Source organism: Carassius gibelio, chromosome B5 (genome assembly GCF_023724105.1).
Source record: "Carassius gibelio isolate Cgi1373 ecotype wild population from Czech Republic chromosome B5, carGib1.2-hapl.c, whole genome shotgun sequence".
Classification (NCBI taxonomy): domain Eukaryota; kingdom Metazoa; phylum Chordata; class Actinopteri; order Cypriniformes; family Cyprinidae; genus Carassius; species Carassius gibelio.
Window position 1 is genome coordinate 30251048 of NC_068400.1, and position 25757 is coordinate 30276804.

The following is a 25757-nucleotide window of genomic DNA, read 5'->3' on the forward strand; positions in this document are numbered from 1 at the left end:
TGGTTGTGGTATGATGGAAGTGAGGTTGGAAAAGTAGCTTGGTTTAGGTTTTACATACCATTCAAAATGGTTTTACATGAATTATATTTGATATAATGCATAACCAAATATTTGCAAAAGCACCTCCAATAAACTGATTCTCTCACTAAGCCTTTTCATCAATAATCAAATGAAACAACTCTAAAACAGGGCTACAAGAATTCAAAAGTACCACTTGTAACCTCATGTAAGATCCTTTAGACTTTCTTTTTACATCATCTCACAAACCTTTTCTCACAGTTAAGTTAATTACAGAATATGGGATTAAACATTACGCCAATTTTCCATTGTTCAGAAAAAAAACAACGACAAAAAAACAATTTTGTTGGTTTCAAAGTGCACAGTCTAGACACCGTGGTCGCAAGCCAGGCATGTTCTGGCGGCTTGTGGAAAGTGGAGACAAGCCGAGAATGTAATTATGAATGCCAAATGAGAAAGCACTTTGAGGAAGTTCTTTCCTGTTCCTGTGGTAGCAGTAGTATATAGGTGGTTAAGGGGGATGCCACATCCTGAACATGAAAGAATCAAAATGAGCAATCCAGATGATTCAGTCCATCAAAACTGTGGTAATTACTACAGAAAACAGCATCAACACAAATATTGACTTGATCTAAACTGCAGTGAGGTTGAGAACTACAAAACACATTAAGAAGGAGAGTCATAAAAATAATGTTATTTCAATATCAATTAATTATAATTCTCCTTAATTTAATCTCAAATAAACAAATTAAATTCTAGTGCATTTCCTGCTGAATGTGTCAAATAATTGTGTCAGTAATTTTTTGGATCTTCTTGTGCTTGAACAAATACATCTTTGAACTTTTAACTGGCTCTTTTGATTAAGACTTTCTTAATCTAGATGCTAAAGTTTCTTGTTCACCAACTTTAGAATCTAGTTTAAATTTGCAGCCCTAATTTTCAAATTGATGTTATATGTCTATATTTTTGCACTAATATTTGAACCACCAGATCAAACTGAAACTGAATAACATTAATACAAATTAAAAGTCTTGTAAAGCAACTTTCTATGACTAGGGTTGGGTACCGAAACCCGGTACCAATATGGCACCGAATTCTGATATGGTATCGAATAAAACCCAAATGATACCCAAACCTTTCTATGACAAGTTCTCATTGAGCGGCCTGTAACTGGACCAAAGCATGAATCAAACTACAGTACACTCACAACCCTTGACACATTATTTCTAAGTGCCTGAACAATGATTCAAGAATTAAGATACACTTAAAACCACTGAATCACTGTTCCAGTTAGAAACCTCTCAATCCCCTGATGAGGTAATGTAAAACCAAATCCAACAATAATCAATCAACTCAAACTGAACTTCCTAGTAAACCACAGTAAAAGCTCTTGAATTGAACTGTACAAAAACAATCACTTGAACAATAATCTCCCGCCAAGATAGGCAATTTAACTTTTTACTTTTCATAAAGTAATTTGGATTGATTTGTTGTATTATTGAGGTTCTAAATGAGGAACAAAACAATTGTAAGCACATTTCATTGGCAACAAATGAATGAGGGAAAAAGGGTTGGGTATAAAAAGCACAAATGTGCGTCAGTCATCACAAAAGACCACTTCTCTGAGGACCACACCTGATGATACCTTGGATCACTGCTGGTTCATTCAGAGCCACCAACTTAAACTAGGCGATCTTAACCATTCCTGTGTGCATTTGACCCGCAAAGCCCAGTTTGTTTGACTAGTGTGTTTGTTCCGTTCCGTATGCGGTTGGTTTAGCTGTAGCTTGCTCGGTTGGAAGAGGTGGGCCAAAGCACAGTTCATTAGGGCTCATGCATGGTACGCATATACTTCTGATAAATGCAGCACGACTGCATGAACATTTTCAGTGGCATAAGTGATAGATCTTGTAGCATTGTGTTTCACCGCCAGAGTATGTGAGCGGAGTGGAGCGGCAACAATTTCCCCTCTGCGCTCCGAGCATTTAATAATCACTCCGCTCCAGCTCCGCCCCGGGTTCACCATTTCCCACTCCCGCTTCACTCCTTGCTCACTCATATCAGAAACACTGCTCTCTGCCTTCGCTCCATGATGAAATTTACGGCTAAAGATTTTCAGAATGTTTTGAAATATCACAGAAGTTATGTTCATAACATGTATTAAAAGAAAATACAATAAAATAAATAAAATACTAGGAGAGTAGTTTCAAAGTTGCTAATTAATTTTTTTTTTCCTACCACATGCTAATATTACATGTTGTCAGCATTAAAAGGTATCATTGCTGCTTTTAGCAGAGCAAATTTTGTTTGTGAAGGATGAACACAGTATGTTTTAATCAGTTATTTTATCTATGGATCGCTGCATTTCTTACAGATTTCTGCTCATTCTAAATCAGATACAGGTGAAGTAGCAGTGTAAGACTGCATTTGATTGAATGCATTATTGAGAGAGTGATTGTGAATAAGTGCTGTACAAGTTCAAATCATGCATTCACCCGAAAATATTCAGCATATAGAAGGAACAAACAAAATCCTTGAGAACTATAACTTCCTGCTCATGTCCATTGCTGTCATCATAACCTAGCTAAATATGTTTAACGTGTGAATTTTTGCAAAATATATAGTTATATTACAGGCTGTTGGCATGAATTGTACTTGTGTAAATTCCAAAATACATAACTGACCAATCCACAGTATCAGCACTTTTCTCAAGATAGCTGGCAAAACGATGCATTTGTTTGAATCAGGCACATAGGACCCTTTTGCCTTTAGAACTGCCTTAATTTTTAGATTCAACAAGGTGTTGGAAACATTCCTCAGAGATTTTGTTCCATATTGACATGATATCATCATGCAGTTGCTGCAAATTTGTCGGCTGCACATCCATGATGCAAATCTCCCGTTCCACCACATCCCAAAGCTGCTCTATTGGTTTGAGATCTGGTGACTGTGGAGGCCATTTGAGTAAAGTGAACAAATTGTCATGTTCAAGAATCCAGTCTGAGATGATTTTAGCTATGTAACATGGTGCAGTATCCTGCTGGAATCAACCATCTGAAGATGGGTACACTGTAGTCATAAAGGGATGGACATGGTCAACAACAATACTCAGGTAGGTTGTGGCGTTTAAACGATGCTCAATTGGTACTAAGGGGAACAAAGTGTGCCAAGAAAATATCCCCCGCACCATTACACCACCACCAGCAGCCTGAGCCGTTGAGACAAGGCAGGAAGAATCGATGCTTTTATGTTCTTTACACCAAACTCTGACCCTACCATCTGAATGTCCCAGCAGAAATCGAGACTCATCAGACCAGGCAACATTTTTCCAATCTTCTATTGTCCAATTTTGGTGAGTCTGTGTGAATTGTAGCCTCCGTTTCCTGTTCTTATACAGTATGAACGGCACCCATTGTGGTCTTCTGCTGCTGTAGCCTGTCTGCTTCAGGGTTCAATGTGTTGTGCATTCAGAGATGGTATTCTGCATACCTAGGTTGTAATGAGTGGTTATTTGAGTTACTATTGCCTTTATCATCTCTAACCAGTCTGACTATTCTCCTCTGACCTCTGACATCAACAATGCATTTTCTTCCACACAATTGCCGCCAACTGGATATTTTCTCTTTTTCTGACCATTCTCTGTAAACCCTAGAGATGGTTGTGCATGAAAATCACAGTAGAACAGCAGTTTTTGAAATACTCACACCAGCCCGCCTGGCAGCAACAACATGAAAGAAGTTTTGTTTGAAATCTTTGCAAATTTATTTTAAAAAAGGGAGAGAAAAAAAATCAGCTCTTGCCAGCTCTTAAAAAAATTGAGCTCTTGCCATGACACTCAAAATTTTACTCCGGTACATCCTGTTTCCACTGATCATCCTTGAGATGTTATTACAACTTGATTGGAGTCCACCTGTGGAAAGGCACACACCTGTCTATATGAGGTCCCACTTTTAACAGTGTATGTCAGAACACAAACTATGCCATGAAGTCCAAGGAATTGTCTGTAGACCCCCGAGACAGGATTGCATCGAGGTACAGATCTGGGGAATTGAAGGTCCCAGTGAGCACAGTTGCCTCCATCAATCATAAATGGAAGAAGTTTGGAACCACCAGGACTCTTTCTAGAGCAGGCGGCCTGGCCAGATTGGTCAATCGGGCAAGGCAAGGCAAGACAGATAGCACATTTTGTACACAAGTGGAAACAAAATTCTCTGGTCTGATGAAACAAAGATTGAACTCTTTGGCCTGAATGGCAAGTGTCTTGGCTGGAGGAAACCAAACACTGCTCATCACCTGTCCAATATCATACCTACAGTGAAGCATCATGGTGGTAGCATCATACTGTCATACAGATGTGGCAGGAATTGGGAGACTAGTTTGGATCGAGGGAAATATGAATGCAGCATGTACGGAGAGTGTACAATGGACCTCAGACTGGGGCGAAGGTTCATCTTCCAACAGGACAATGACCCTGAGCACACAGCCAAGTTGACATAGGAGTACCTAAGGGACAAATCTGTGAATTCCCCACAGTGGCCCAGCCAGAGCCCAGAATTGAAGACGACTGAACATCTCTGTAGAGGTCTGAAAATGGCTGTGCTCCGACACTCCCCATTTAACCTGAAAAAAAAAAAATCCTGCAAAGAAGAATTGAAGAAACTGCCCAAAAATAGGTTTGCCAAGCTTGTAGCATCATACTCAAAAAGACTTGAGGCTTGAGAACAAAGTATTGAGCAAAGGATGTGAATACTTGTGTACATATACATATATATATATATATATATATATATATATATATATATATATATATATATATATATATATATATATATATATATATATATATATATATATATTATCTTTAATACATTTCAAACAAACTTATTTCACATTGTCATAATGGGGTATTGTTTGTAAAAATTGAGGAAAATAATGAATTGAAACCATTTTGGAATGCTTGCTGTAACATAACAACATCTGGAAAGTGATGCTCCAAAGAAGAGTCTTATCCTATTACAATTACTGAGATGAAGATTTAACCTGTGACAATTTCCCACGTGAATTCCTGTTCTTCTTCACTTCCTTTTAGAAAACCTCTGTAGATCTCATTGACAAAATAACTCAAAGTATTGGTGTGAACATTGTTGTTAAGGTTTATAATAAGAGCCCTTAGATACCAGAGAGGAGCTGATCCAAACTGCATGCATGCATTATTATGATTATTATTATTATTAAGACCATTTTATATTAATTCCATACAGTGTTGTGGGTAACGCGTTACAAAGTAACGCGTTAGAGTACTCTAATTACTTTTTTCCTGAAATGTGTAACTTAACGCGTTAGTTTCGTGCGTAAGTAATCAGTAACTTCGTTATTTTTTTAAAAAAGTAATCCGTTATTTTAAGGAAAGGAAAATCCCGACTGCAGCCTGCTTTTTGTCAGACAGTAGTAGGTCTACTGTGCCACCTGCGGATGTATCAGCGGAGCCGAAGCTCTGTGATCGTAAAGTCAATGGCTGTGATGCGTCTGTGCCCTGCGCCTGACCCTGTGTGTGTGTGTGTTTTTTTTTTTTTTTCGAACTCCCGGCAAGATAGCAGAGAGGACAGCGTTTGGTTTATGGAAGTACGCACATTATTTTCAATTTGTCAACGAAAAAGAAAAGAACATAATGGTAAAATGCACACTGCGTTGGTGAAAAGCTTCTGTCGACCGCCAAAAATTCTACCTCAAATTTAACGCTACGTTTTAATCACTACTTTGAAGAGTAAATGTAAGAGGACTGTGTTAAAGCGAATTTAGGCTTGTGACTGTGAGTGACACTTTAATAATAATTAGTTCGGCTATTAAGCGATTTGTCATTTGCCTGTGTGGCGGTGAAGGATTTAATTCGGTTTGTTATCATTTTTGTTTGACAGGCAGCTGTTAATTTCTGTTAGATCATTGGCTGGCTGGTTGTTCATCATTTCTAAATGGATTTAAATCTGCAAGCCTGTTTAAGGTTGTGTTTACAAGTAAGCATAATTGTACTTTGATAACTGCATTATTTAAGTTAAAGAAAAATCAGGAGTTTTCTTGTGGTGCTCATAATATACAGTAGCCTAGGCTACCCGGGCTGGGTAGGTGCAAATTTTGATTAATAATATGTTCTGTGATAATAAATAAATAAAACGCCATGTGGAATAGCCTATTGCTGACTGTCTTTCCTGTTATTGTTATCCTGCAGTGTTAATTTAGTCGGATGACTGACGTTATTCATTGTCGGGAGTCAAGACTTCTAGGTGCATTTAAAGGGGCCGGGGGCTGTGTGTGTCATGTGTGAGCCACTGCAAACGGCTTTTAATTTTTGGTAACGCATGAGTACTCTAACGCGTTACTTTTATGAATAGGTAACGCTGTATCATAACTGATTACTTTTAATTGATGGTAACGTTGTAACCTAACTAACTACTTTCCAAAGTAACTATACCCAACACTGATTCCATATAACAGTCAACTGTCATATGATCATAACAAGAAATCCTATTCCTGAGCCTTTTTGGCTTATCCTGTGGCTGAAGTTAAGAATGTTGTACTTCATCAAATGTGAACCTGACCATTATGCATTACTCAGAGACTCATGGATTAATCCATCTCAATTGATCCAATGGTGGTTGCATTATTTAATTTACCGGTAATTACCTCTATGTATTGGTTTTGCAAAACCACCATTTTTATTTACTTGGTGATGGACAGACACTCACTTCATCATCACCTAGTAAACTAGTCTATAAGTCTACGAACAAATTAACAGACACTCCACTATTTTTGAAAATAGGCTCAGCATCTGGAAATAATAACAGCAATTCTGCTATTGCTGCAACTACAAAATTTATTTTCAGGATTATTTTCAGGTGCTGCGTAATATCACTGCAGCCATGGTACGGCAGCAAAGTTCCTTGATTATTATGCCAGAATGAGAACATAGTTCCTACCCATATCAGCCTAGAAAATCACAACTTTTCATTTTCTGTCGGTCATAGTAGGTGATTTTAACTACAGAAGAGTAAAATGTCTAAACTCTTTGGTAAATTTAGCGAGATGTCAACGGTCTTATCAGATTCAATTATCTATGCTTAGCTACAGCTAAAAGTGCTACTGCCAGAACCAGAGATCGACTGAATGGATTCAAAAATGGTGAAACTCAACTGTTTAACTCTAGGAGAGTTGGAAAATGAGCCTATTTTTATTTATTTATTTTTTAAAGTGGAGAGTTCCGTTGATGTTGATCTTTAGTAATAAATTAATTCAATGCAAACAATTTTTAGCTATATATCGAATCAAAAAAGCTAAACTTGATTGTAACTCTGTGAAGAATAACTACTATACTCGGGGGATGTTGCTCTTGTCTAGACTACCTCATTAGATGGGTCAACAAACCAATATGTAGTCAACCAGACCACCATTAAAGCTTCTAACCCTTTCTCCACTGAAGTGGAAAACCAGACAGTTCTGTCTGATGTATCCCACTGCCAAATCTGTTCAGGTCAACTGACAGATTAAAACAAAAAATCCTTCTCTACGGATAGGGTCAGAAAGATCAATGATCAAAAAGAGGAGCGAGTCCCCATATTAAAGAAGATATCAATTCATTGATTTAACAGGACCTAATAATACACTAAAAATACCAGAAAAATTTGTTGTTCACTCATCGTTCCCTCTGAGGACCATTGAATATTTTTTTATTTTTTTGGACTAAAATCGATATTGACTTCCACAATGTCAAGATGTCTAAAATCTTATCCACATGTGGAACTGGTGGACCATCAAAAAGCAGCAGACAATAGCAACAAATCTCTGTAAATGTTTTTTTTTTTTTTTTTTCTGCAAACAACATTTCTGGAGACACAAATAATGCACTGGTCAAACTTAGTCATAATACTAAGTTTTAGTCATAAGACACTGCCGGCTTGGGGATTTTTAAGCTTTAATAATAAAAAAATGCTAGAATAATAATACTAATTATATATATATATATATATATATATATATATATATATATATATATATATATATATATATATATATATATATATATATATATATATATAGTATTATTACTAATTTGGAAAACTGACACGTGATACTTCGTTCTTCTGGAGGTGTAACTAGATCATGAAATGTTGGCACTGCTCCATCCTTCAGAAGAATCTTTTGTGCAAAAAATGCTTTATACTGTCCCTCATTCACAAAGCAGTCTGGTGTAAATGATTTGAGTAGACATAAACAAATTTCAGTAGAATTGAGGGAGCATCTTCTTCAAAAACAAAATGTACTCACCTTGTCTTCAGCGGCTAAGATTTCAGGAGTACTGTAAATGGAGAGAGCTATATGTGGATTCAAACATCCAGCTACAGTACACCTAAAGTGCTTCGGAGACATTCTCGTCAGTGCAGCAATGGCAGACTGTGTTCAACTCACTGTGAACTAACTCAGGCAGTTCTATGTTTAAATGGCAGTGTCTGTCAACTTCCATGGAGCAGGCCTGTGGCTAATGTGACATCACATTAGCAGCAATGCTGAAAACAGGTAGTTGGGAGACACTGCTTTTTACTTATGGGGATTAAACAAAAAGGAGTGGGTGGATTTTTATCATTATAGGATGGTTGTGTACACACACTGCCAACACACATTTATTTCCAAGCAACATGTGAAAGTGAATCTTACATAAAACGTCCCCTTTAAGTTAAAATAAATTAATATTAGTTTAAAAAAATTACACAATAAATTGAAGTTGTTAAGTGGAAAATAAGAGTCTGCCCTGGTTATAGCTAGGTCTTCATGGTATCAGAGTCGCCTGGAGAAATTTGCTGAAAAGCTTCATAAAACTGGAACAGTTGCTCTAAAATGATGCACTAGGTATCTACTCAACCAAACTCAAAGCACAGAACTGAGATCAAAACATGGGAAATTTAAACCGTTACCCGTGGTATACACACAAACGCACATAATAAACATGTACAGATAGAAATACACAAACAAATGATAAACAATGAATGTCAGCTTTCTTAAGGGAGTTGTACCGTAGCGGGAGTAATACATGGCTTCACTTCAGCACTTCAACACAACCACCCAGAACTGCACTCTCCAAAAAACATCTGCCTCGAAGACTGTCTGATAGGACAGAAAGTATTCTTCTGCATGTGCCAATGGAATCGCATGTTTATTCACATCTGATTGAAAAATGAAGGGATGTTTCAGACTTGGAATCAAATCCTGTCCACAGCAGTCAAGAAGCAGAGAGAAACAAAGACATTTCTGACCTAAAGTTTCCAGATTATACTGTAAATCTAATGCACAAAGAAAGAGTCGAAATCTTGCAATTCCCTATCCACACAACTCTTCTAAAATCAAATGACACAAACTAGCCTTGGTTTCTCAGGGAACATGAATGTCAAACATGGCAGATCTTTATGATTAATTACATGTTTGAGTCAGTGGGTGCGTGAGGTTGGAGAAAACCGGGGTCTGTAAACTGAACTGTTGAATAGTCACATCGTGCCTTTTTTTCTAGTTCGAAAATTAGACAACACAAACTGTAAACAAACACATATTTTGGCTAAAAGTTAGTCCCAAAAGGTAGAGCTTTAATGCAGCTTGACAGCACAGTTGCTTGTGCAGCATCGCTTTGACACAAATTCAGTTGATAAGCAACATCAGTTATAAATTTGGTTCAAGGAAACCAGATGTGAGCTAATTCACTCCTCACAGAAAAGCATTTTGTACAGTCATCTGGACTTTGTTTACACTTGGTATTAATATTCATCTTGGGTGATCTGATCGCAAATGATCAGCAATGAGTACAGGTGTAAACAAGGTCCAAAGTGGTTGGTGATTTGACTAACAGACTATCTTATAGTTGAAAATGCAAGTCATCACATGACATTTGTTGTGCAATGGCTATTCCATCCTAATGTATCCACACAGCCTACTCGCCTATCCATCAATCACTGTGTTAAAACAATTGCTCTGGCCAAAATCACATACTTCTAGAGTATGTGCTGTATTCAGTAAAGAATTTGCTTCAAAACCATTGAAGTACGTTCTGTAGGTATACAAATGATATCAATGCTTTGTGCATACAATGTGCCCTTTGACCTGTATATTCCCAAACCAATCAAGAAAATAATTTACTATAAGTGTACTTGAGAAAAAACATATATATATACACATACATACACAGGTCCTTCTCAAAAAATTAGCGTATTGTGATAAAAGTTCATTATTTTCCATAATGTAATGATAAAAATTAAACTTTCATATATTTTAGATTTATTGCATACCAACTGAAATATTTCAGGTCTTTTATTGTTTTAATACTGATGATTTTGGCATACAGCTCATGAAAACCCAAAATTCCTATCTCAAAACATTTGCATATTTCATCCGACCAATAAAAGAAAAGTGTTTTTAATACAAAAAAAGTCAACCTTCAAATAATTATGTTCAGTTATGCACTCAATACTTGGTCGGGAATCCTTTTGCAGAAATGACTGCTTCAATGCGGCGTGGCATGGAGGCAATCAGCCTGTGGCACTGCTGAGGTGTTATGGAGGCCCAGGATGCTTCGATAGCGGCCTTAAGCTCATCCAGAGTGTTGGGTCTTGTGTCTCTCAACTTTCTCTTCACAATATCCCACAGATTATCTATGGGGTTCAGGTCAGAAGAGTTGGCAGGCCAATTGAGCACAGTAATACCATGGTCAATAAACCATTTACCAGTGGTTTTGGCACTGTGAGCAGGTGCCAGGTCGTGCTGAAAAACGAAATCTTCATCTCCATAAAGCTTTTCAGCAGATGGAAGCATGAAGTGCTCCAAAATCTCCTGATAGCTAGCTGCATTGACCCTGCCCTTGATAAAACACAGTGGACAAACACCATTAGCTGACATGGCACCCCAGACCATCACTGACTGTGGGTACTTGACACTGGACTTCAGGCATTTTGGCATTTCCTTCTCCCCAGTATTCATCCAGACTCTGGCACCTTGATTTCCGAATGACATGCAAAATTTGGTTTCATCCGAAAAAAGTACTTTGGACCACTGAGCAACAGTCCAGTGCTGCTTCTCTGTAGCCCATTTCCTGCACACGCCTGTGCACGGTGGCTCTGGATGTTTCTACTCCAGACTTAGTCCACTGCTTCCGCAGGTCCCCCAAGGTCTGGAATCAGTCCCTCTCCACAATCTTCCTCAGGGTCCGTTCACCTCTTCTTGTTGTGCAGCGTTTTTTGCCACACTTTTTCCTTCCCACAGACTTCCCACTGAGGTGCCTTGATACAGCACTCTGGGAACAACCTATTTGTTCAGAAATTTCTTTCTGTGTCTTACCCTCTTGCTTGAGGGTGTCAATGATGGCCTTCTGGACAGCAGTCAGGTCAGCAGTTTTACCCATGATTGCAGTTTTGAGTAATGAACCAGGCTGGGAGTTTTTAAAAGCCTCAGGAATCTTTTGCAGGTGTTTAGAGTTAATTAGTTGATTCAGATGATTAGGTTAATAGCTCGTTTAGAGAACCTTTTCATGATATGCTAATTTTCTGAGATAGGAATTTTGGGTTTTCATGAGCTATATGCCAAAATCATCAGTATTAAAACAATAAAAGACCTTAAATATTTCAGTTGGTGTGCAATGAATCTAAAATATATGAAAGTTTAATTTTTATCATTACATTATGGAAAATAATGAACTTTTATCACAATATGCAAATTTTTTGAGAAGGACCTGTATATATATATATATATATATATATATATATATATATATATATATATATATATATATATATATTATGTATGTTATGGTCTTTGACAGACAGCTTGCTGAAGCAACTATTTTCTCCTTCTCGGAAAGCAATAATGTACAGTAGTCAAAACATCTTGTAGTGCGTGTTTTCCAGGAAATGCATGTATTCCCAGGACCTCTGCTTTTCATTACTACTTCTGTGTATTGTGAGCGTTATTTCTTGACAGACATCAATGTCATGATATTCAAATGATGTGCATTTGAAAACAGCTGGATTGTAAGGTAATAATTAGGGATGCACCCAATGTTCGACAAATGAAATGATTCGGCCAGAAATAGATAAAAAATAAAAATGTAAAAAAATAATAATAATACTAAGCAAAATGATGTAGCAAACATGTCGGCAATGTAGAAGGATTTAAAACTGTGAGAGAAACACGGAAAAATCTTATTCTTAGTTCTAATATACCAACTCACAGATACTAAAGAAAGTTTTTGACAGATGTGATAATGGGTTTAATTTCTGGGTAATTATAAAATGTGTTGGAGACATTTAAAATTATTTTTGCATAGTTCATTATACTAATTTTATGGAGTAAGTGTAATCAAGGTATATGACTGCAATAAATATTGATACTACTCAGAGGCTGATATGTTTGGCTTATTAGAAATGTTACATTCAGCAGTTACATACTTGTTGACTTTGAAATTTATTTATTTTTTTTGCCAGAAAAGGATTGGTTTTGGGGCAAAAAGTTGTTTTTAATGTCATTCTTATAACAAAAATCTTTTAAACAAAATGAAAATAAAATTCCTGTTGTAAATAATATTGAAGCATACTGTACTACTCAGGTGATGTTACAAAAAATAATAAATTAATTAATTTTCATGTTTACAAAACCAGAGGACCTTACACCAAAATCTGATCAAACATCACCAAAGGAAAGGTAAGGATGTGTTGAATTTGTGCTCTGCTTTTAACCCATCCAAGTGCGCACACACACAGCAGTGAGAAGTGAACAAACACACACACACGCCCAGGGAACAGTTGGGGGTTCAGTGCCTTGCTCAAGGGTCTCACCTCAGTCTTGGTATTGTGGGTGGAAGAGAGCACTGGTTATTCACTCCCCCCACCTACAATCTCTTCCGGACCTGAGAGTCAAACCCACAACCTTTGGGTTACAAGTCTGACTCTCTAACCATTAGGCCATCGACTGCCCCCATCTTACTACTTGTGATCAGATTCATATACCACTTCATTCCTTTGTTTATTCATAATTTATCTATTTTTAATTGCATTCGTAACCTGCAGGTCTGCAAACATCCTGAGCATTTTCGCTATTAAAAGTCCAGCTTCCACCAACCACTAGGATCAGATCATCTGAAATGGATCTAGAGACTTGCACAATGGTGTCATCACCTCTAGAACATCACTGGCTGTGGGTGAAACTATAGTTGAGTTCTTCTATCCTAAGATAAGATCTTTAGCCCAACATTTGAGCATTCATACAGGAAACCTTCAGAAAACAAGAACCAGTGCATCGGGGCAAAACATCTACACAGCCTTCTTTATTGAGGCGTTATATCAACATATGACGCCCCTCTCTCTGCCCACTTTCTCCTAGGGCCCCAACAGCAGGAGATTGGTGTCAACAAGGAATTCCGTCCCATGAATATTTCCCTCCAGAAAACAAGTCACACACAGGGCCTTAGTGAGGCCTTTACAGGTCCAACGAGTCTTTTAAACTGGTCTGCGGCAATGTAAAAACTAGACGTCGCCAACATTATGCCATAAAATTATACCAGGCAGCGCTAATAACTAGCTTGCAACAACAACACGCTGGGTGCTGCTTTGCTTGGGAAAACCTATACACAACTTAACTCAGAAACACATAATATCTGTCACATTTCAGAGTAAAAATGATTTCAGGTGTTATAAACGGATATGTCCCATATACAAAACATCTAAACTGTTGCTTCAAACATTAAACAGGACCAGTGTGTCTGTAAACAGCATTCAGTGTGACGTGAAACAACTCAAAACAGACCAGAAAGGTTTTTCAATAGCATAAGATGTTAAGAGTCACAGCTACGTTCAAATGTAATTTTAGCTTTAGACTTTGTGACGAAAGCTCCAATCCGGTCAGTTATGACAGATGGCAGTGGCACTTCTGAGAGAAGAATTAGAGTCAGTTGTGTAGCTGCTCAGTGGGCAGTGATGACCTGCTGATTATACATCATGACTCAGAGTTTGAAGGGTGTTTAGTCTCTGCAGTTCTCTGGACAAGGTGACTGAGCCTTTGCAGTAAACCACATGAGTCTGGATCATGTTTTTAACCACAATTCCACAACACCACCTGCTACACAAAAACAGAGAACTTCTTAAAACCCCAAATATGTCTGAGAGAAGAATTTGATTATCAAAATGGAATCAGATGGCATGGTGCACAACAGTAATTATACTGTACATTTTAATTCATCTACAAAGAGGAACGTTCTTAGCTTGGCCATCTTTAGTGTACCATTACACTAAAGCTTTCGCCATCTTGCAGCACATCACTGCACGTCACTCCCAGATCACTGAAAATGGGCAGTGTCAGCAGCGGCAATCCACCAGTCACTCAAGTGGCCACGCCTTTAATTATGCAGAACTTTAAGGCTTAATATAATTTAAACGAATGAGTTATAAAAAAAAAACTCATCCCGCTCAGTTGTCATGAAGGGCAAAATTTGCTATATAGACCAAAATCATTTTGTACCAGTCTGTAAACGTTTTTTTTTTTTTTATTCTGCTGTAACGTTGGCCATTTTAACAAGGGGAGTCTATGGGATTGACTCCCTTTTGGAGCCAGCCTCTAGCGGCCAGTCGATGAATTGCAGTTTTAATCACTTACTTGTTGGTTTCACACTAGAGTGGGATGATTTTAGCTTCTTAAAAAGAGAAAAAGAAAGGAAATACTAGGTCCATCCAATCCTCAGATATAATGAGGAAGGAGAGTTCCTCATCCTTAATAAGGAGCAGTGGGATTATGGGGGATTCAAAGTTTACTTCAGGATGTCAGTGACTCAGTTTGATGCTTTGCTAGCAATAGTAGAACAACATATTAAAAAGAAGACCACTAATATATGTGAACTCAGTGTGCAAGGATCTTTACAGTTCTTTGTGCTGCGTGACAAAGTGGATGAACTTGACAATTCAGGGGATTTCAATAGTCAAAACTTCTCTCTAAATACATGCTAAGGATGCAAAGAATGCAGAAACTCGAACCCGATCCAATTTTTTTTTTATGACAGATGAATGTTTTAGAGGCACTGTGTCAACGTGATCGACACATCATAAGATCATATTTATTTTTTAACGTGCAAAGATTTTGGACTCATTGTGCAATGGCCTTAAGCAAAAAAGCAAAGCTAAGCACACAATTTGTTTGTACACTGACTCATTGACATTTAGTATCTTTCATTTAATATTAAGCACGCAAGTTCTGCACGAAAGCTTCTCTACAAGACATCTGGATTATTTATGATGGCAAGTAATGTTTGAAAGGTTTGTTTAAATAAAGATTCAACTGTCGGAAGCTCCTTTATTATGGCAAATCTTGAAATCTTTAGGTGTGTAAGCATTTCAAAACCTCCAAGAGAATGTGAAGAGTTTCTGCCTCAAAAAATATGTGGAACAAGACAAAATAAAACATTTAAATGCACAATCTAAGCAAAAGGAGTGTGCGGAGCAAAAGAGGAAAGGAAAAAGGAAGTGGGAAAAAGGAAGTGAGAAATGCGACTACAAATGCCAGTTCCCCTCTCTGGGATCAAATCGGTCTCGGATATCCGGCTTTACTATTCCGCCTCTCTGCTTTGATAAGTCAAACCATACTTTCTCACACACAACATGAAAGTGGAAATCAGTTCTTTCAAAAAAAAAAAAAAATTGTTAAAAAAAAAACAACCCTTCTGTTCTGAATTTTTATCTAATATATTTAATTTATTTATAGTTTTTTTTTTTTCTCCTTATTTAAAAAAATGCAATCAAACAAATATAAGGTGACAATTCAAACCTGCTACAAATGAAAACTAAGTCAGGCCATATCCCATTCAATGCGATTGGCAAGTATGTCAGAGTTAAGTGCGGATCGACTTGTGGGACTTGATCCCTCACTGTGACAGGATACACAGTATGCCTACAACAAGAATAGAGATGACACCATGATTAAATAAAAGGCCTGTGGCAGGGCTCACTGCCTCTATAAGCCAAACTCACGTGGCTCTGGAAGTGTTTGCAAACAGCTAAAAGAGGTCAATCGCTCTCTGTGACTTCAACTTCTAAAAATAGACCAACACATGGCAATCTCCCAAGTAATGTGGTTTGTGCTGATCAGACGCAACTGACCACGTTTATGAGCTTAAACAAAAGATGGGTTTGTGTGGTCTCTCTCGGTTGACCGCCAGCTGACTGAAGTCAACACCACATACAAGATTCTCTCCAGCATGCAGTCAAACAGTACATGTCACATGTGCCATTGGTCAATATCAGGACATCTGCTGACCGGGTGACACACAACCCTATAGGCGCATAGACTACAAATCGATGGGGAAAGTGGACCAGCATCAAGTCGGTTGCTATTTTTCATTAGTGGTTGTCTGTAAAAACCTATGAGATGCTAAGCATTGCCGCAGACATGTTGTAATGATCTTATATCTGGCACATAACAATGCACGCTCGAGTATAGTGTGATACTCATTTCCATCATCAGCACTTAAGCTTTCGAAAAGCTCTCTAGCATATTTCCTCATGTCGAGAATTGGCAACAGGCTTGTCTGAAATGCTTTGCAGGCTCCTTCTCTCATCGCCAACTGAGTTCTCACTGCGACCACAATGCATGCCTCTTCCGTCGAGAGAGTCTAGCAGTGAAACACAAGTAGAAAGTGGAGGTGGCTAGCCAAAACATCCCACACTGAACACAACCGCACTGGAGGAAAGCAGGTGTCACATTCAGATGTAACCACAATGACACAATGACTTCCCTTTGCTTAGGCCAGTTTCACAGAGCATGTATAAACCGTATATAGTGGAAGCGAACTTGCAGCGTAACTTTGACAAAGGCAAAATCCATGAATGACAAATGGTCATCAGGGAGTGAGTTTTTGAGAACTTTTATCCATCAATCAACACCCACACTCCAAATGAGCTATAATCTGCATTGCAGTCAGTGCTGATTAGATCTGTTTCTGTATGTGAAATATATATCCAGCCGTGATCAAGTTTTACATTCATAAAGGCCTTTATTGCATGTTATTGTGGGAATAAATAGGTTTACATTGTACTTTCAATGTATTTAAGAGTTTGGTTCCATTTTTTCAATGCCATTTTTCCACCAAAATCAGTCTTGAATATGGTTGGTATTGAAAAGTCCATTTTTAATTTTACACAAAATTTACAGTCTCCCTTCTCTGCATAATGCAATATGTCGTTTCAACCAATAACAGTGCATCATTTCACACACTGTAGACGGTAATGGCGCTGTTTTGAATACACCCGGAATCCTACGCTGCATCTGAAAGCAGCATTCCAAGGCAGGAAGGCTTCAAGGCAAGTCCAAATGGATATATAGCTGACCACTGCTCCGGGTGTGTGTTCACGGTGTGTTCACTTCTCACTGATGTGTGTGTGCACTTGGATGGGTTAAATACAGAGCACCAATTCTGAGTATGGGTTACCATAAAACCAAAATTGTCACGACTTTCTCTAGATCACTGACAAGCTATTCAATATCGTGTTCATAATCGCAAATGAGTCGCATTCGATTATGTATAGTTTGTCAGTGTGTTTTTATTAATGCCATTTACTGTATGTTTTTGTTAATACAGCGTATTGCAATAGTCAAAAAAAAAAAAAAAAACATGTCATGGATGTATTTCATTTTGCGGGAAAAAATTATAAAATTTTATAATAAATCTTTGAAAATCTAAATCTAATTTTGAATTTTTTATGCTATTATAACCTAAAGATGCTACACGAAAGACTGAAAATAGTGGTTTTCATCTTGCCACTTTCTTGGTAAAGAAAACACATTTTTACTCTAATTAATTAAAAAGGGATTTATAGCATTTTGGATCCAAATTCTTCAAATATGCGACAACTAGGGATGGGAGATTTTTCAGATTTTATCAATTCATTTGAATTTAATGTTTTGTCATGACTTTATGTAGTAGAAATTGAGGAATCACAATTTTGTATGGAAATATTACCAAATTTTAGAATTTGACACTTTGACAATATGCCAAATTGCCAATGATAACAGTAAATAGAAAAGATCGATCCAACAAAACCTTAGCGCATGTGATTAACCTTTAATATCGCTTGGCGCCATTCACACAGAATGTGCTTTTGCATTGTCAAAATGCAACATGGGCAGTGGAATAGGAAAAACATGTAGGAGAGAACTTCTTTCAACTCGAGTGCCAGGTTTTTAGAGTGCCGTGTCATGCATGAGACGATGCAAGAGATGCGAGTGCAACAGTCAAACGCATCTACTGTATGTTTACATAGAAAAAAACATTGGAAAAGCAGTGCAATATGAAAAAAACCTGTAACAATTACTGTAACAACTGTCTTATATCTCATGTTTGCATCATGGTGACTGGATGAAAGCTGATGTTGTTTTTTACAGAACACCTATAGTTAATAATAAGCTACTGTTGTTATACCTGGTGTTATATACCGTCAGTCATTTTGAAATTATGTGTATAATATTATCTGGAATATATTATTTTTCTATTAAGAAACTAAATGTAGATGTATATACCTGAAAAAAAAGAAAACTATGTCTGTCAGTGTGACAAAATAATTTAGAATAATCTCATAAGTCTTTAGAAAGCACATTGAAACTGTAGTAATGTCAAATTTAGTAAATTTATTTGTAACTTTCCCGAAGACACAATAGCACCCCCACAATTTATTTCCTTTAAATAATGAATGAATTAACAAAAAATGATAAAACTAGTCCATACATTCATTATGTGACCCTCCAATACTCCACAGTCCACTGTGACATAACTACTGCTGACACAATAAAAAAAAATGTCTTTAGTTAATTTATTATGTACTATAATAACTATTTGGAATATTACTTATTCCAAATATTCAGCCACCTGAAACTGACGTCAAAAGTAAGTGCAAAATTTGTAACCACCTGCAAAAATGTACACATGGTTCGTATGAAGATCGATATTTTCCTGTCTCAGATGTATAACTACAGCACCAGACTGTCATACTTGCGTCCTTGTCTAGATTTAATACATACTTGGAAAACTTCAAGTGTCTCCTGTAGCTTGTTCATACTTCCTTCTGAGGAGAACAACATCTACAGGGTTTTCTCAGCATGTGGAAAGAGACTATTAGTCAGGCGGCCCACGTCACAGCATGTTTACATCATCAGCTCTGGTTCTAGGATGCGGTAGGGAGGGGGAGCTCCCCACAACATCCTATCCCAACCCCGGTCGCTCATCTTCCAAGGGTGACCATAAACAACTGCTATTACTGCATGGCAACAGGACGCTCTCCAAAATGCACGCTACCCAGCGCTCAGTCCAAACACTTGAGAGAGTGTGTACAAACAGAGCCCAGCAACCCTCAACAGCGGCAGATCACAGAGAAGATGGCCGGCACTTAACATAGAGCTATATTTGGTGTGGAAAGTTACCATACCTCTGCTACAGAACGGGCAGCTGGTGAATCCTGGTGGTTGGCGAGAATGAGGAAAGGAAGTGTGCACAGCTGAGGATGCTGCATGGCCAAGAGAAGCTCAGACCGGGACGCCTCCATCTCTTCGTCTGATGCAGCACTGTTGAGGACAAACACCACTCCTTGGGAACCCTGATAATATCGGCTCCAGTATTTCTTGATGGTCTCCGCTCCTACAGAGAGAGAAGCAGCAATGATGTACTATGTGACTATTCATGTACTGTCCTAAGCAAAAAAAAAAAAGATTAAGAAAGATTAACTGAATTGACAGGGAAGAGGAATTTAAGAAGTTTTAAATCAAATAAATCCAACACAAGTAATGCATGCAGGGAAGTGTTTTTCCATCTCAGTCCACAGAAGTTCACTTTTTAAATATTATCAAATGTATTAACTAAATACATATCTATCTATCTATCTATCTATCTCTTCATGTCTCTCTTTAAACCTAGAGTTCAAAGTTTGTCTTGAGAAATCTTGATTTTATGTTTAAATGTTTTCAACTGAATTCAAATTATTAAAATTTTGTTTGCATCCTGAATTCAAATGTAATTAAATCTGAAGACTTCAACTGAAATTTAAGAGGCATTCTTGCTTAAATTCTGAATGGTAGGTCCACATTCATGGATTCAATCTTGCGAAAATCAAAAAAAGATTTGAGAGGAAATTTCCAAAGTGTGTCAAAACTGATCATGTCGTAAAATATTCTGTTTCCTCTTTCCTTGTAGCATCAATCTATGAGGTAAATCATATTATGCTGTTACAGTGCTGATTTCGGAGTGTTTTAAAATCATTCAAGTGAATCCCTTAGGCTTAGAGTACTAAGCCTAACCTGACTAGATACAACCAATTAAAATATAAAAAGAAATAAATCTTCAAGAATTATTCTGTCACAATAACCATCAGAGCACAAGTCAAGTCATGTAACTGTTGACAAATCCGGTGAGATCACGATGACGCATGTTTGTAAAAAGTGGTCTTGAAGTCTCAAAACAAAATAGTTTAGAGGAAACTGCAAGAAATAAATAACACTCCCCAGAAAAGAAGCATTTGGTTTGACTTGCCAGGATAAACTAGTGTAAAATAACAGCACACATGGCTCCTGGGGAGATGTGAAAAGGCAGTATGGTCATTTACTCAGTGTTTTTACATCATCCTGGTCGGAGATGCCGGTTTAGTTCAAATTTTCAGCCATTCTACATGTGCGTGCAAAGAGATTATAAGAACTGAGCAATCAATTTAGAATATGTGCAAATGTGCTTTTACACAATGAAAGAGAATAGCACTCCAGAGAATAAATGCATAGGACTTTACAATGTATTTGGGTTTCCTTCAAAATTGTAGGTTGTCAATTCAAATGTTTAACAAATGTTTTACTGGTCTATAGTCTACGTATTGGTTCTTTTTTAGCGCTGTACTTTGATATGCATGGCTCTCTGGAATACTTGATTCAGATTAACATTCTGTGGTCAAATGTTTATGTATAATTACTGCTAAACTGTATATATGATTGTTGTCATTGCTTGACAACCGATTTCCATAGTTGTCAACTAATAAGTAGGGCGCTATACACTCAGATGATCATTATCGCAAAATAAACCTATTCAGTATGATCTGATCACCCCATCAGGGTTCATTTTGCGATAATGACGCCCGACTGTGGGTTACGCCTTAGGTGTGGGTTATCTGTGAATGAAACCTACATGCTCACAAAGTGTGTCATCCACTAATCTCTCATCTTCATTTACACTACTTTTTTTCCTTTAAGAAATTAATACTTTTATTTGGCAAAGATGCATAAAATTTTCACTTTTTAAAAATTTTCAAAAGTGACATTAAATAAATTTCTAAAATTACAAAAAATATATATATATTTCAAATAGGGCTGTCAAATGATAAAAATTTTTACCAAATTAATCAGAATTTTCAGTGGATTAATCATGATTAATCACTATTTGCAATTACACCTGAATCCTAACCATTTTTTTTTTTCTGAAATGCATACCAAAAGATAAATAACTGGACACAGATACATAATTTTCATGTATTGATTCATCAATATGTGTTTTTTTTTTCTGAATTTCAAAAGTTTAACATTTACTTAGATCAAATTTACCTGAGCACTATATCAAACCATGCCATTTAACTACAGATAGTGTAAGAGTTTTAGGTGAACCAGTGGTTAAATATAGCCACATATCTATGAAATTATGCATAGAGAAACTCGAAAGAATGAACTCAGAAACACAAACATGCTCCACCATCACATAAGCAGCACTCTGGGCACTCTTGTTTTTGGGAGGTGTTCAACCAAGTAAAAAATGCATATGCTTTCCCAAACAGCTGTAATTTTCGCTGCATTGCATGTAGGCGTTCTACGCGTGCGCAGTGTGAAACACAGGACGCTATAACAGGAAGAAGCTCCAGCGTATCAACTTGTCTCTGTTTATCGAGCTTGGCATGAATGTATTTGATAGTAAATGGGGTAAAACCTTAAGCTTCTTCGGTGTTTTCGTCGTGGCGCTCGCCGCTGTTTTTTACTATCTTGAGAATTCAGAGATCAACGAGACTTTCCTGACCTGAATAATTTGTCACACTGCGCATGCGTGAAATGCATAAAAAAATTTGACGTAATTAACAACAAACAACTAATTAACATCGTTAACACGCTATTTTTGACAGCCCTAATTTCAAATAAATCTGTTCTTCGGAATCTTGATTTTACACAAGCTGTTTTCAACATTATTAATAATAATAATTTATGTTTTTTAAGCAGCAAATCAGCAGAATTATGTCACACTTCAGACTGGAGTAATAAAATTCAGCTTTTGCCATCATTGCATTTTAAAATATAATAAAACAGAATACGGTTAGATTAGACAATATCACAGTCTTTTCGATCAAATAAATGCAGCCTTGGTGAACATATTGAGAATTAAAAGAAAGCATTAAAAAGTCGTACCAACATCAAACATTTGAACAGTAGTGTACATCAAGTATATAAGAACATAAGAGGCCATATCCTTCATTTTGGATCATCAAGATGTGCCACCACAGTCCAGCCACACCATTTACTGTTTCCCATTACACACACAAAAACAGCAACAAGATAAACTCAATCTGACTACATAGTGTAAATAAAAGACAATCTGCAAAATATAATCCCAGTTATCTGCAGGTTCAACCTTTTTTTTGCACTGATTTTGGAACAAATCAGTTGAATTCTTCTGAATGGAAATAAACACAAACATTAATCCTAAACTGTAGACTACACTTTCACTGCTAGATGAAAGCATAATCTAATTAGCCAAAATTCGTAATAAACAAAGACACAAGGATCAGGGAGTATGTAGAAGTTTGCTGAGTTCAGTGGGTGTACTATGCGACCGAGTCTGGTCATTTATTTGGATCTGTGTGGTTTACATCAGTTGAGAGTGGAGCACATCTCGTACCCATCTATCATCATGCTGACATCTTCTGCCACCTATTGGTCAATGGCCCTGACAGGAAGTCAAACGTATGCTCAGAACCCAGAGTCACTGATGTTTCTGTGAGGCATCCCAAGACATGATTCAAAACACATTCTGGTTTTGTTCAGACAAAATAACGGAGTACCTGCTGTACATACTCATGGTGTGTCAGGGCACCATAATTCAAGACACATGGGAGACTAAAAATGAAATTTCGCAAAAACAATCTACTCCTTCTAGGACCTGTTATCTTGACCTGCCAAGAGAGATCCAGATATGTTGAAACAGTCTGTCTTGGCTGCTCGTCGGTCCACATCTCCAGGGCATAGTGTTTCATCTTAACTCATTAAATGTCCATCATTTCAGCCTGGATCACATCAGACATCTTGGGTCTTGAAATGCCTTTCCGCAGCTCAGATCCCAGGTCATAGTATCCAGCTCGAAACCATCTAACCACAGGCAGCAGACAGTACAAACAACCGAGCATAACCAAGTCTTAGGTTTCTGTTCTCTTTAAATATAAATGAGTAAAATACTTTGGCACTATTTAATGTAATCCACACTTCATTCCTACATTATGTGTGTGCCATTTACACTGCCATTTAAAAGCCTGTTGTCAGTAAGATTCTTTTGTTTTCAAAGAAAAAAAAAATCAGCAAGGACATATTAAATTGATCTTAATAACAATGTTTCCAAGAATTCTGAAGAAAATGTATCAGTTTCGAAAAATTAAAACAATAAAATTGCGAGTAGCACAACTGTTTTCAACATTAATTATAATAGGAAATTTTTCTTGAGCAGCAAATCAGAATATTAGAATGATTTCTGAAGGATCATGTAACACTGGAGACTAAAGTAAAGGCTGCTGAAAATCCAGCTTTGCTATCGCAGGAATTAATTACATTTTAAAATATATTAAAACAGAAAACAGTTATTTTAAACTTTATTAATATTTTACAATATTACTGTTTTACTGTATTGCTGTTAAAATATTAGCAGCTTTGATGAAATGATAAAAAAAAAAAAAAAAAGAGTTAAATGAGAAGCAAATGTTTCTTGTTTGTTGTCTTGTTTTCTCGAAGACTGGAACACTGTTTATGAGTGAAGCAAAGTGATGGGGATTTTGGGAAAGACAGAAAAGATGAATAAGCAGAGTGATACAGTGAACATTCCCCTGACTAAAAACTAACAAAAAAGAAAGCTGCTTGACCAATCACATTTAAGAATCCTACCTCCCTTTCTTAATGCTTGAACAAAAAAGAAGCATATTATCGTGATCTTTTTCTAGCTAATCAGGAGAGATTTGACCAGTTAGCACCATATATTTTATTTTTTACAGTACAATTTCTTATCAGGCACTGAAAAAGGTAACATTGAAATGGTTTTTATGTAAGGGGATAGGATTCTGTGGGAGGAAAGGATAATACAGCCAAGCCTACTTCAACATACTGCATTTATTACAGAGACTGACCAAATTTGAGATATGAATACTTAATATAAAGCCACTCATTCATGATCCTTATAAACTCGACTCATCGTCTGCTTTCCAGCTGGTCCAGAAGCCTGCAGAACTCAACTTTCCTCCTGCAAATGCAAGGCACATCAGCATCTCTGATGTCATCACCATTGTATTCTCATAATCGTCGTAAATTTAATGGAACTTTAAGGAAACAGAGTAACAATAGAATAACAGTCGCCACATGTCACAATCATGGAAAAACCTTACAGCAATATTTGACATTGCTAACTACGATTACTCAGTTGCAGCTTCAATGCTTAAGAAATGATGGACAAAACCCCTGACTATACAGACTAATTTGGTTTGGTTTTGGCAGGAGCATCTCAACCCTGGCAGAACACCCCAAAAAGTGTATAATGTACTCCAAAAATGAGTTTTTTTTTAAACACCGATTAATGATTTAGTGAAAAGTTATGGCATAAACAAACAACACATATTTTAGCACTATTAATAGATTTTTTTTCCAGTCAGGTGTTCTTGCTTCCACTGAAGCACAAGATGCTCTTTGGATCATCTCAAATCATGCAGGAAAACATGATCCTGAAACCCTGATGAGCTCATGCAGATAGTGCTGATGTCAAAGCAAAGGAGGGACAAACTAAATGGAAATCTGAAATTCACGACTGTTCACTCAAACTTTTTTAACAGCAAAATTTCACTCAAACTGCTATGCTTTACAGTACATAAATTGAATTTATTCAACCTATTATATACAACCCTAAATCTAAATCAGACCATTTAATTTGACTTTGAGCTAGTGCATGTCACTTGGGAAGCCTCTCAAGAGCATACAAATAAAAAGAATGATGACTGTTACAGAGCACCTATATTTATTTATTTATTCACTTTTTAACGGCATGCTAGCATCAAAGCTATTTTCATGGTGATCTCAGTGTAACTTACACAAGGTATTACAGAGCACCAATGAGAATATTTATTTTCAATTCTGTTAACTCCTTAAACTAGCATAAGAGTTGTCAGAATGGCAAAATAGTATACAATAGTATCTATTTTTATTTATTTATTTTAATATCCTGATGGTATGAAAATCCATGCTTTCTGAATCTAAGTGGTCACCTTACTTTAAGATCCTCAAGTACAACTAGGGTGTTAACACAGATGGCTGTTATAACTACTCACACGCTGAAATACGCATGCTGATTCAGTCATTTGACATTAAGAGTTTAGAAAAAAAAACAAAAAAACAATCAGGACACTGTTTGGTCTGTGCCTAAA

At 36.9% G+C, this 25757-nt stretch overlaps 1 protein-coding gene across 2 annotated transcripts in view; it reads right to left on the reverse strand.

Moving 5' to 3' along the window:
- The window catches only part of LOC127958406 (ADP-ribosylation factor-like protein 15), a 103567-nt gene that overhangs the window by 41734 nt on the left and 36076 nt on the right, over nt 1-25757 (reverse strand). For both annotated transcript variants that reach the window (XM_052557272.1, XM_052557271.1), the window contains exon 4: nt 19500-19708. In XM_052557272.1, coding sequence (XP_052413232.1) covers nt 19500-19708 — 209 coding nt within the window. The remainder of the gene's footprint in view (nt 1-19499; nt 19709-25757) is intronic.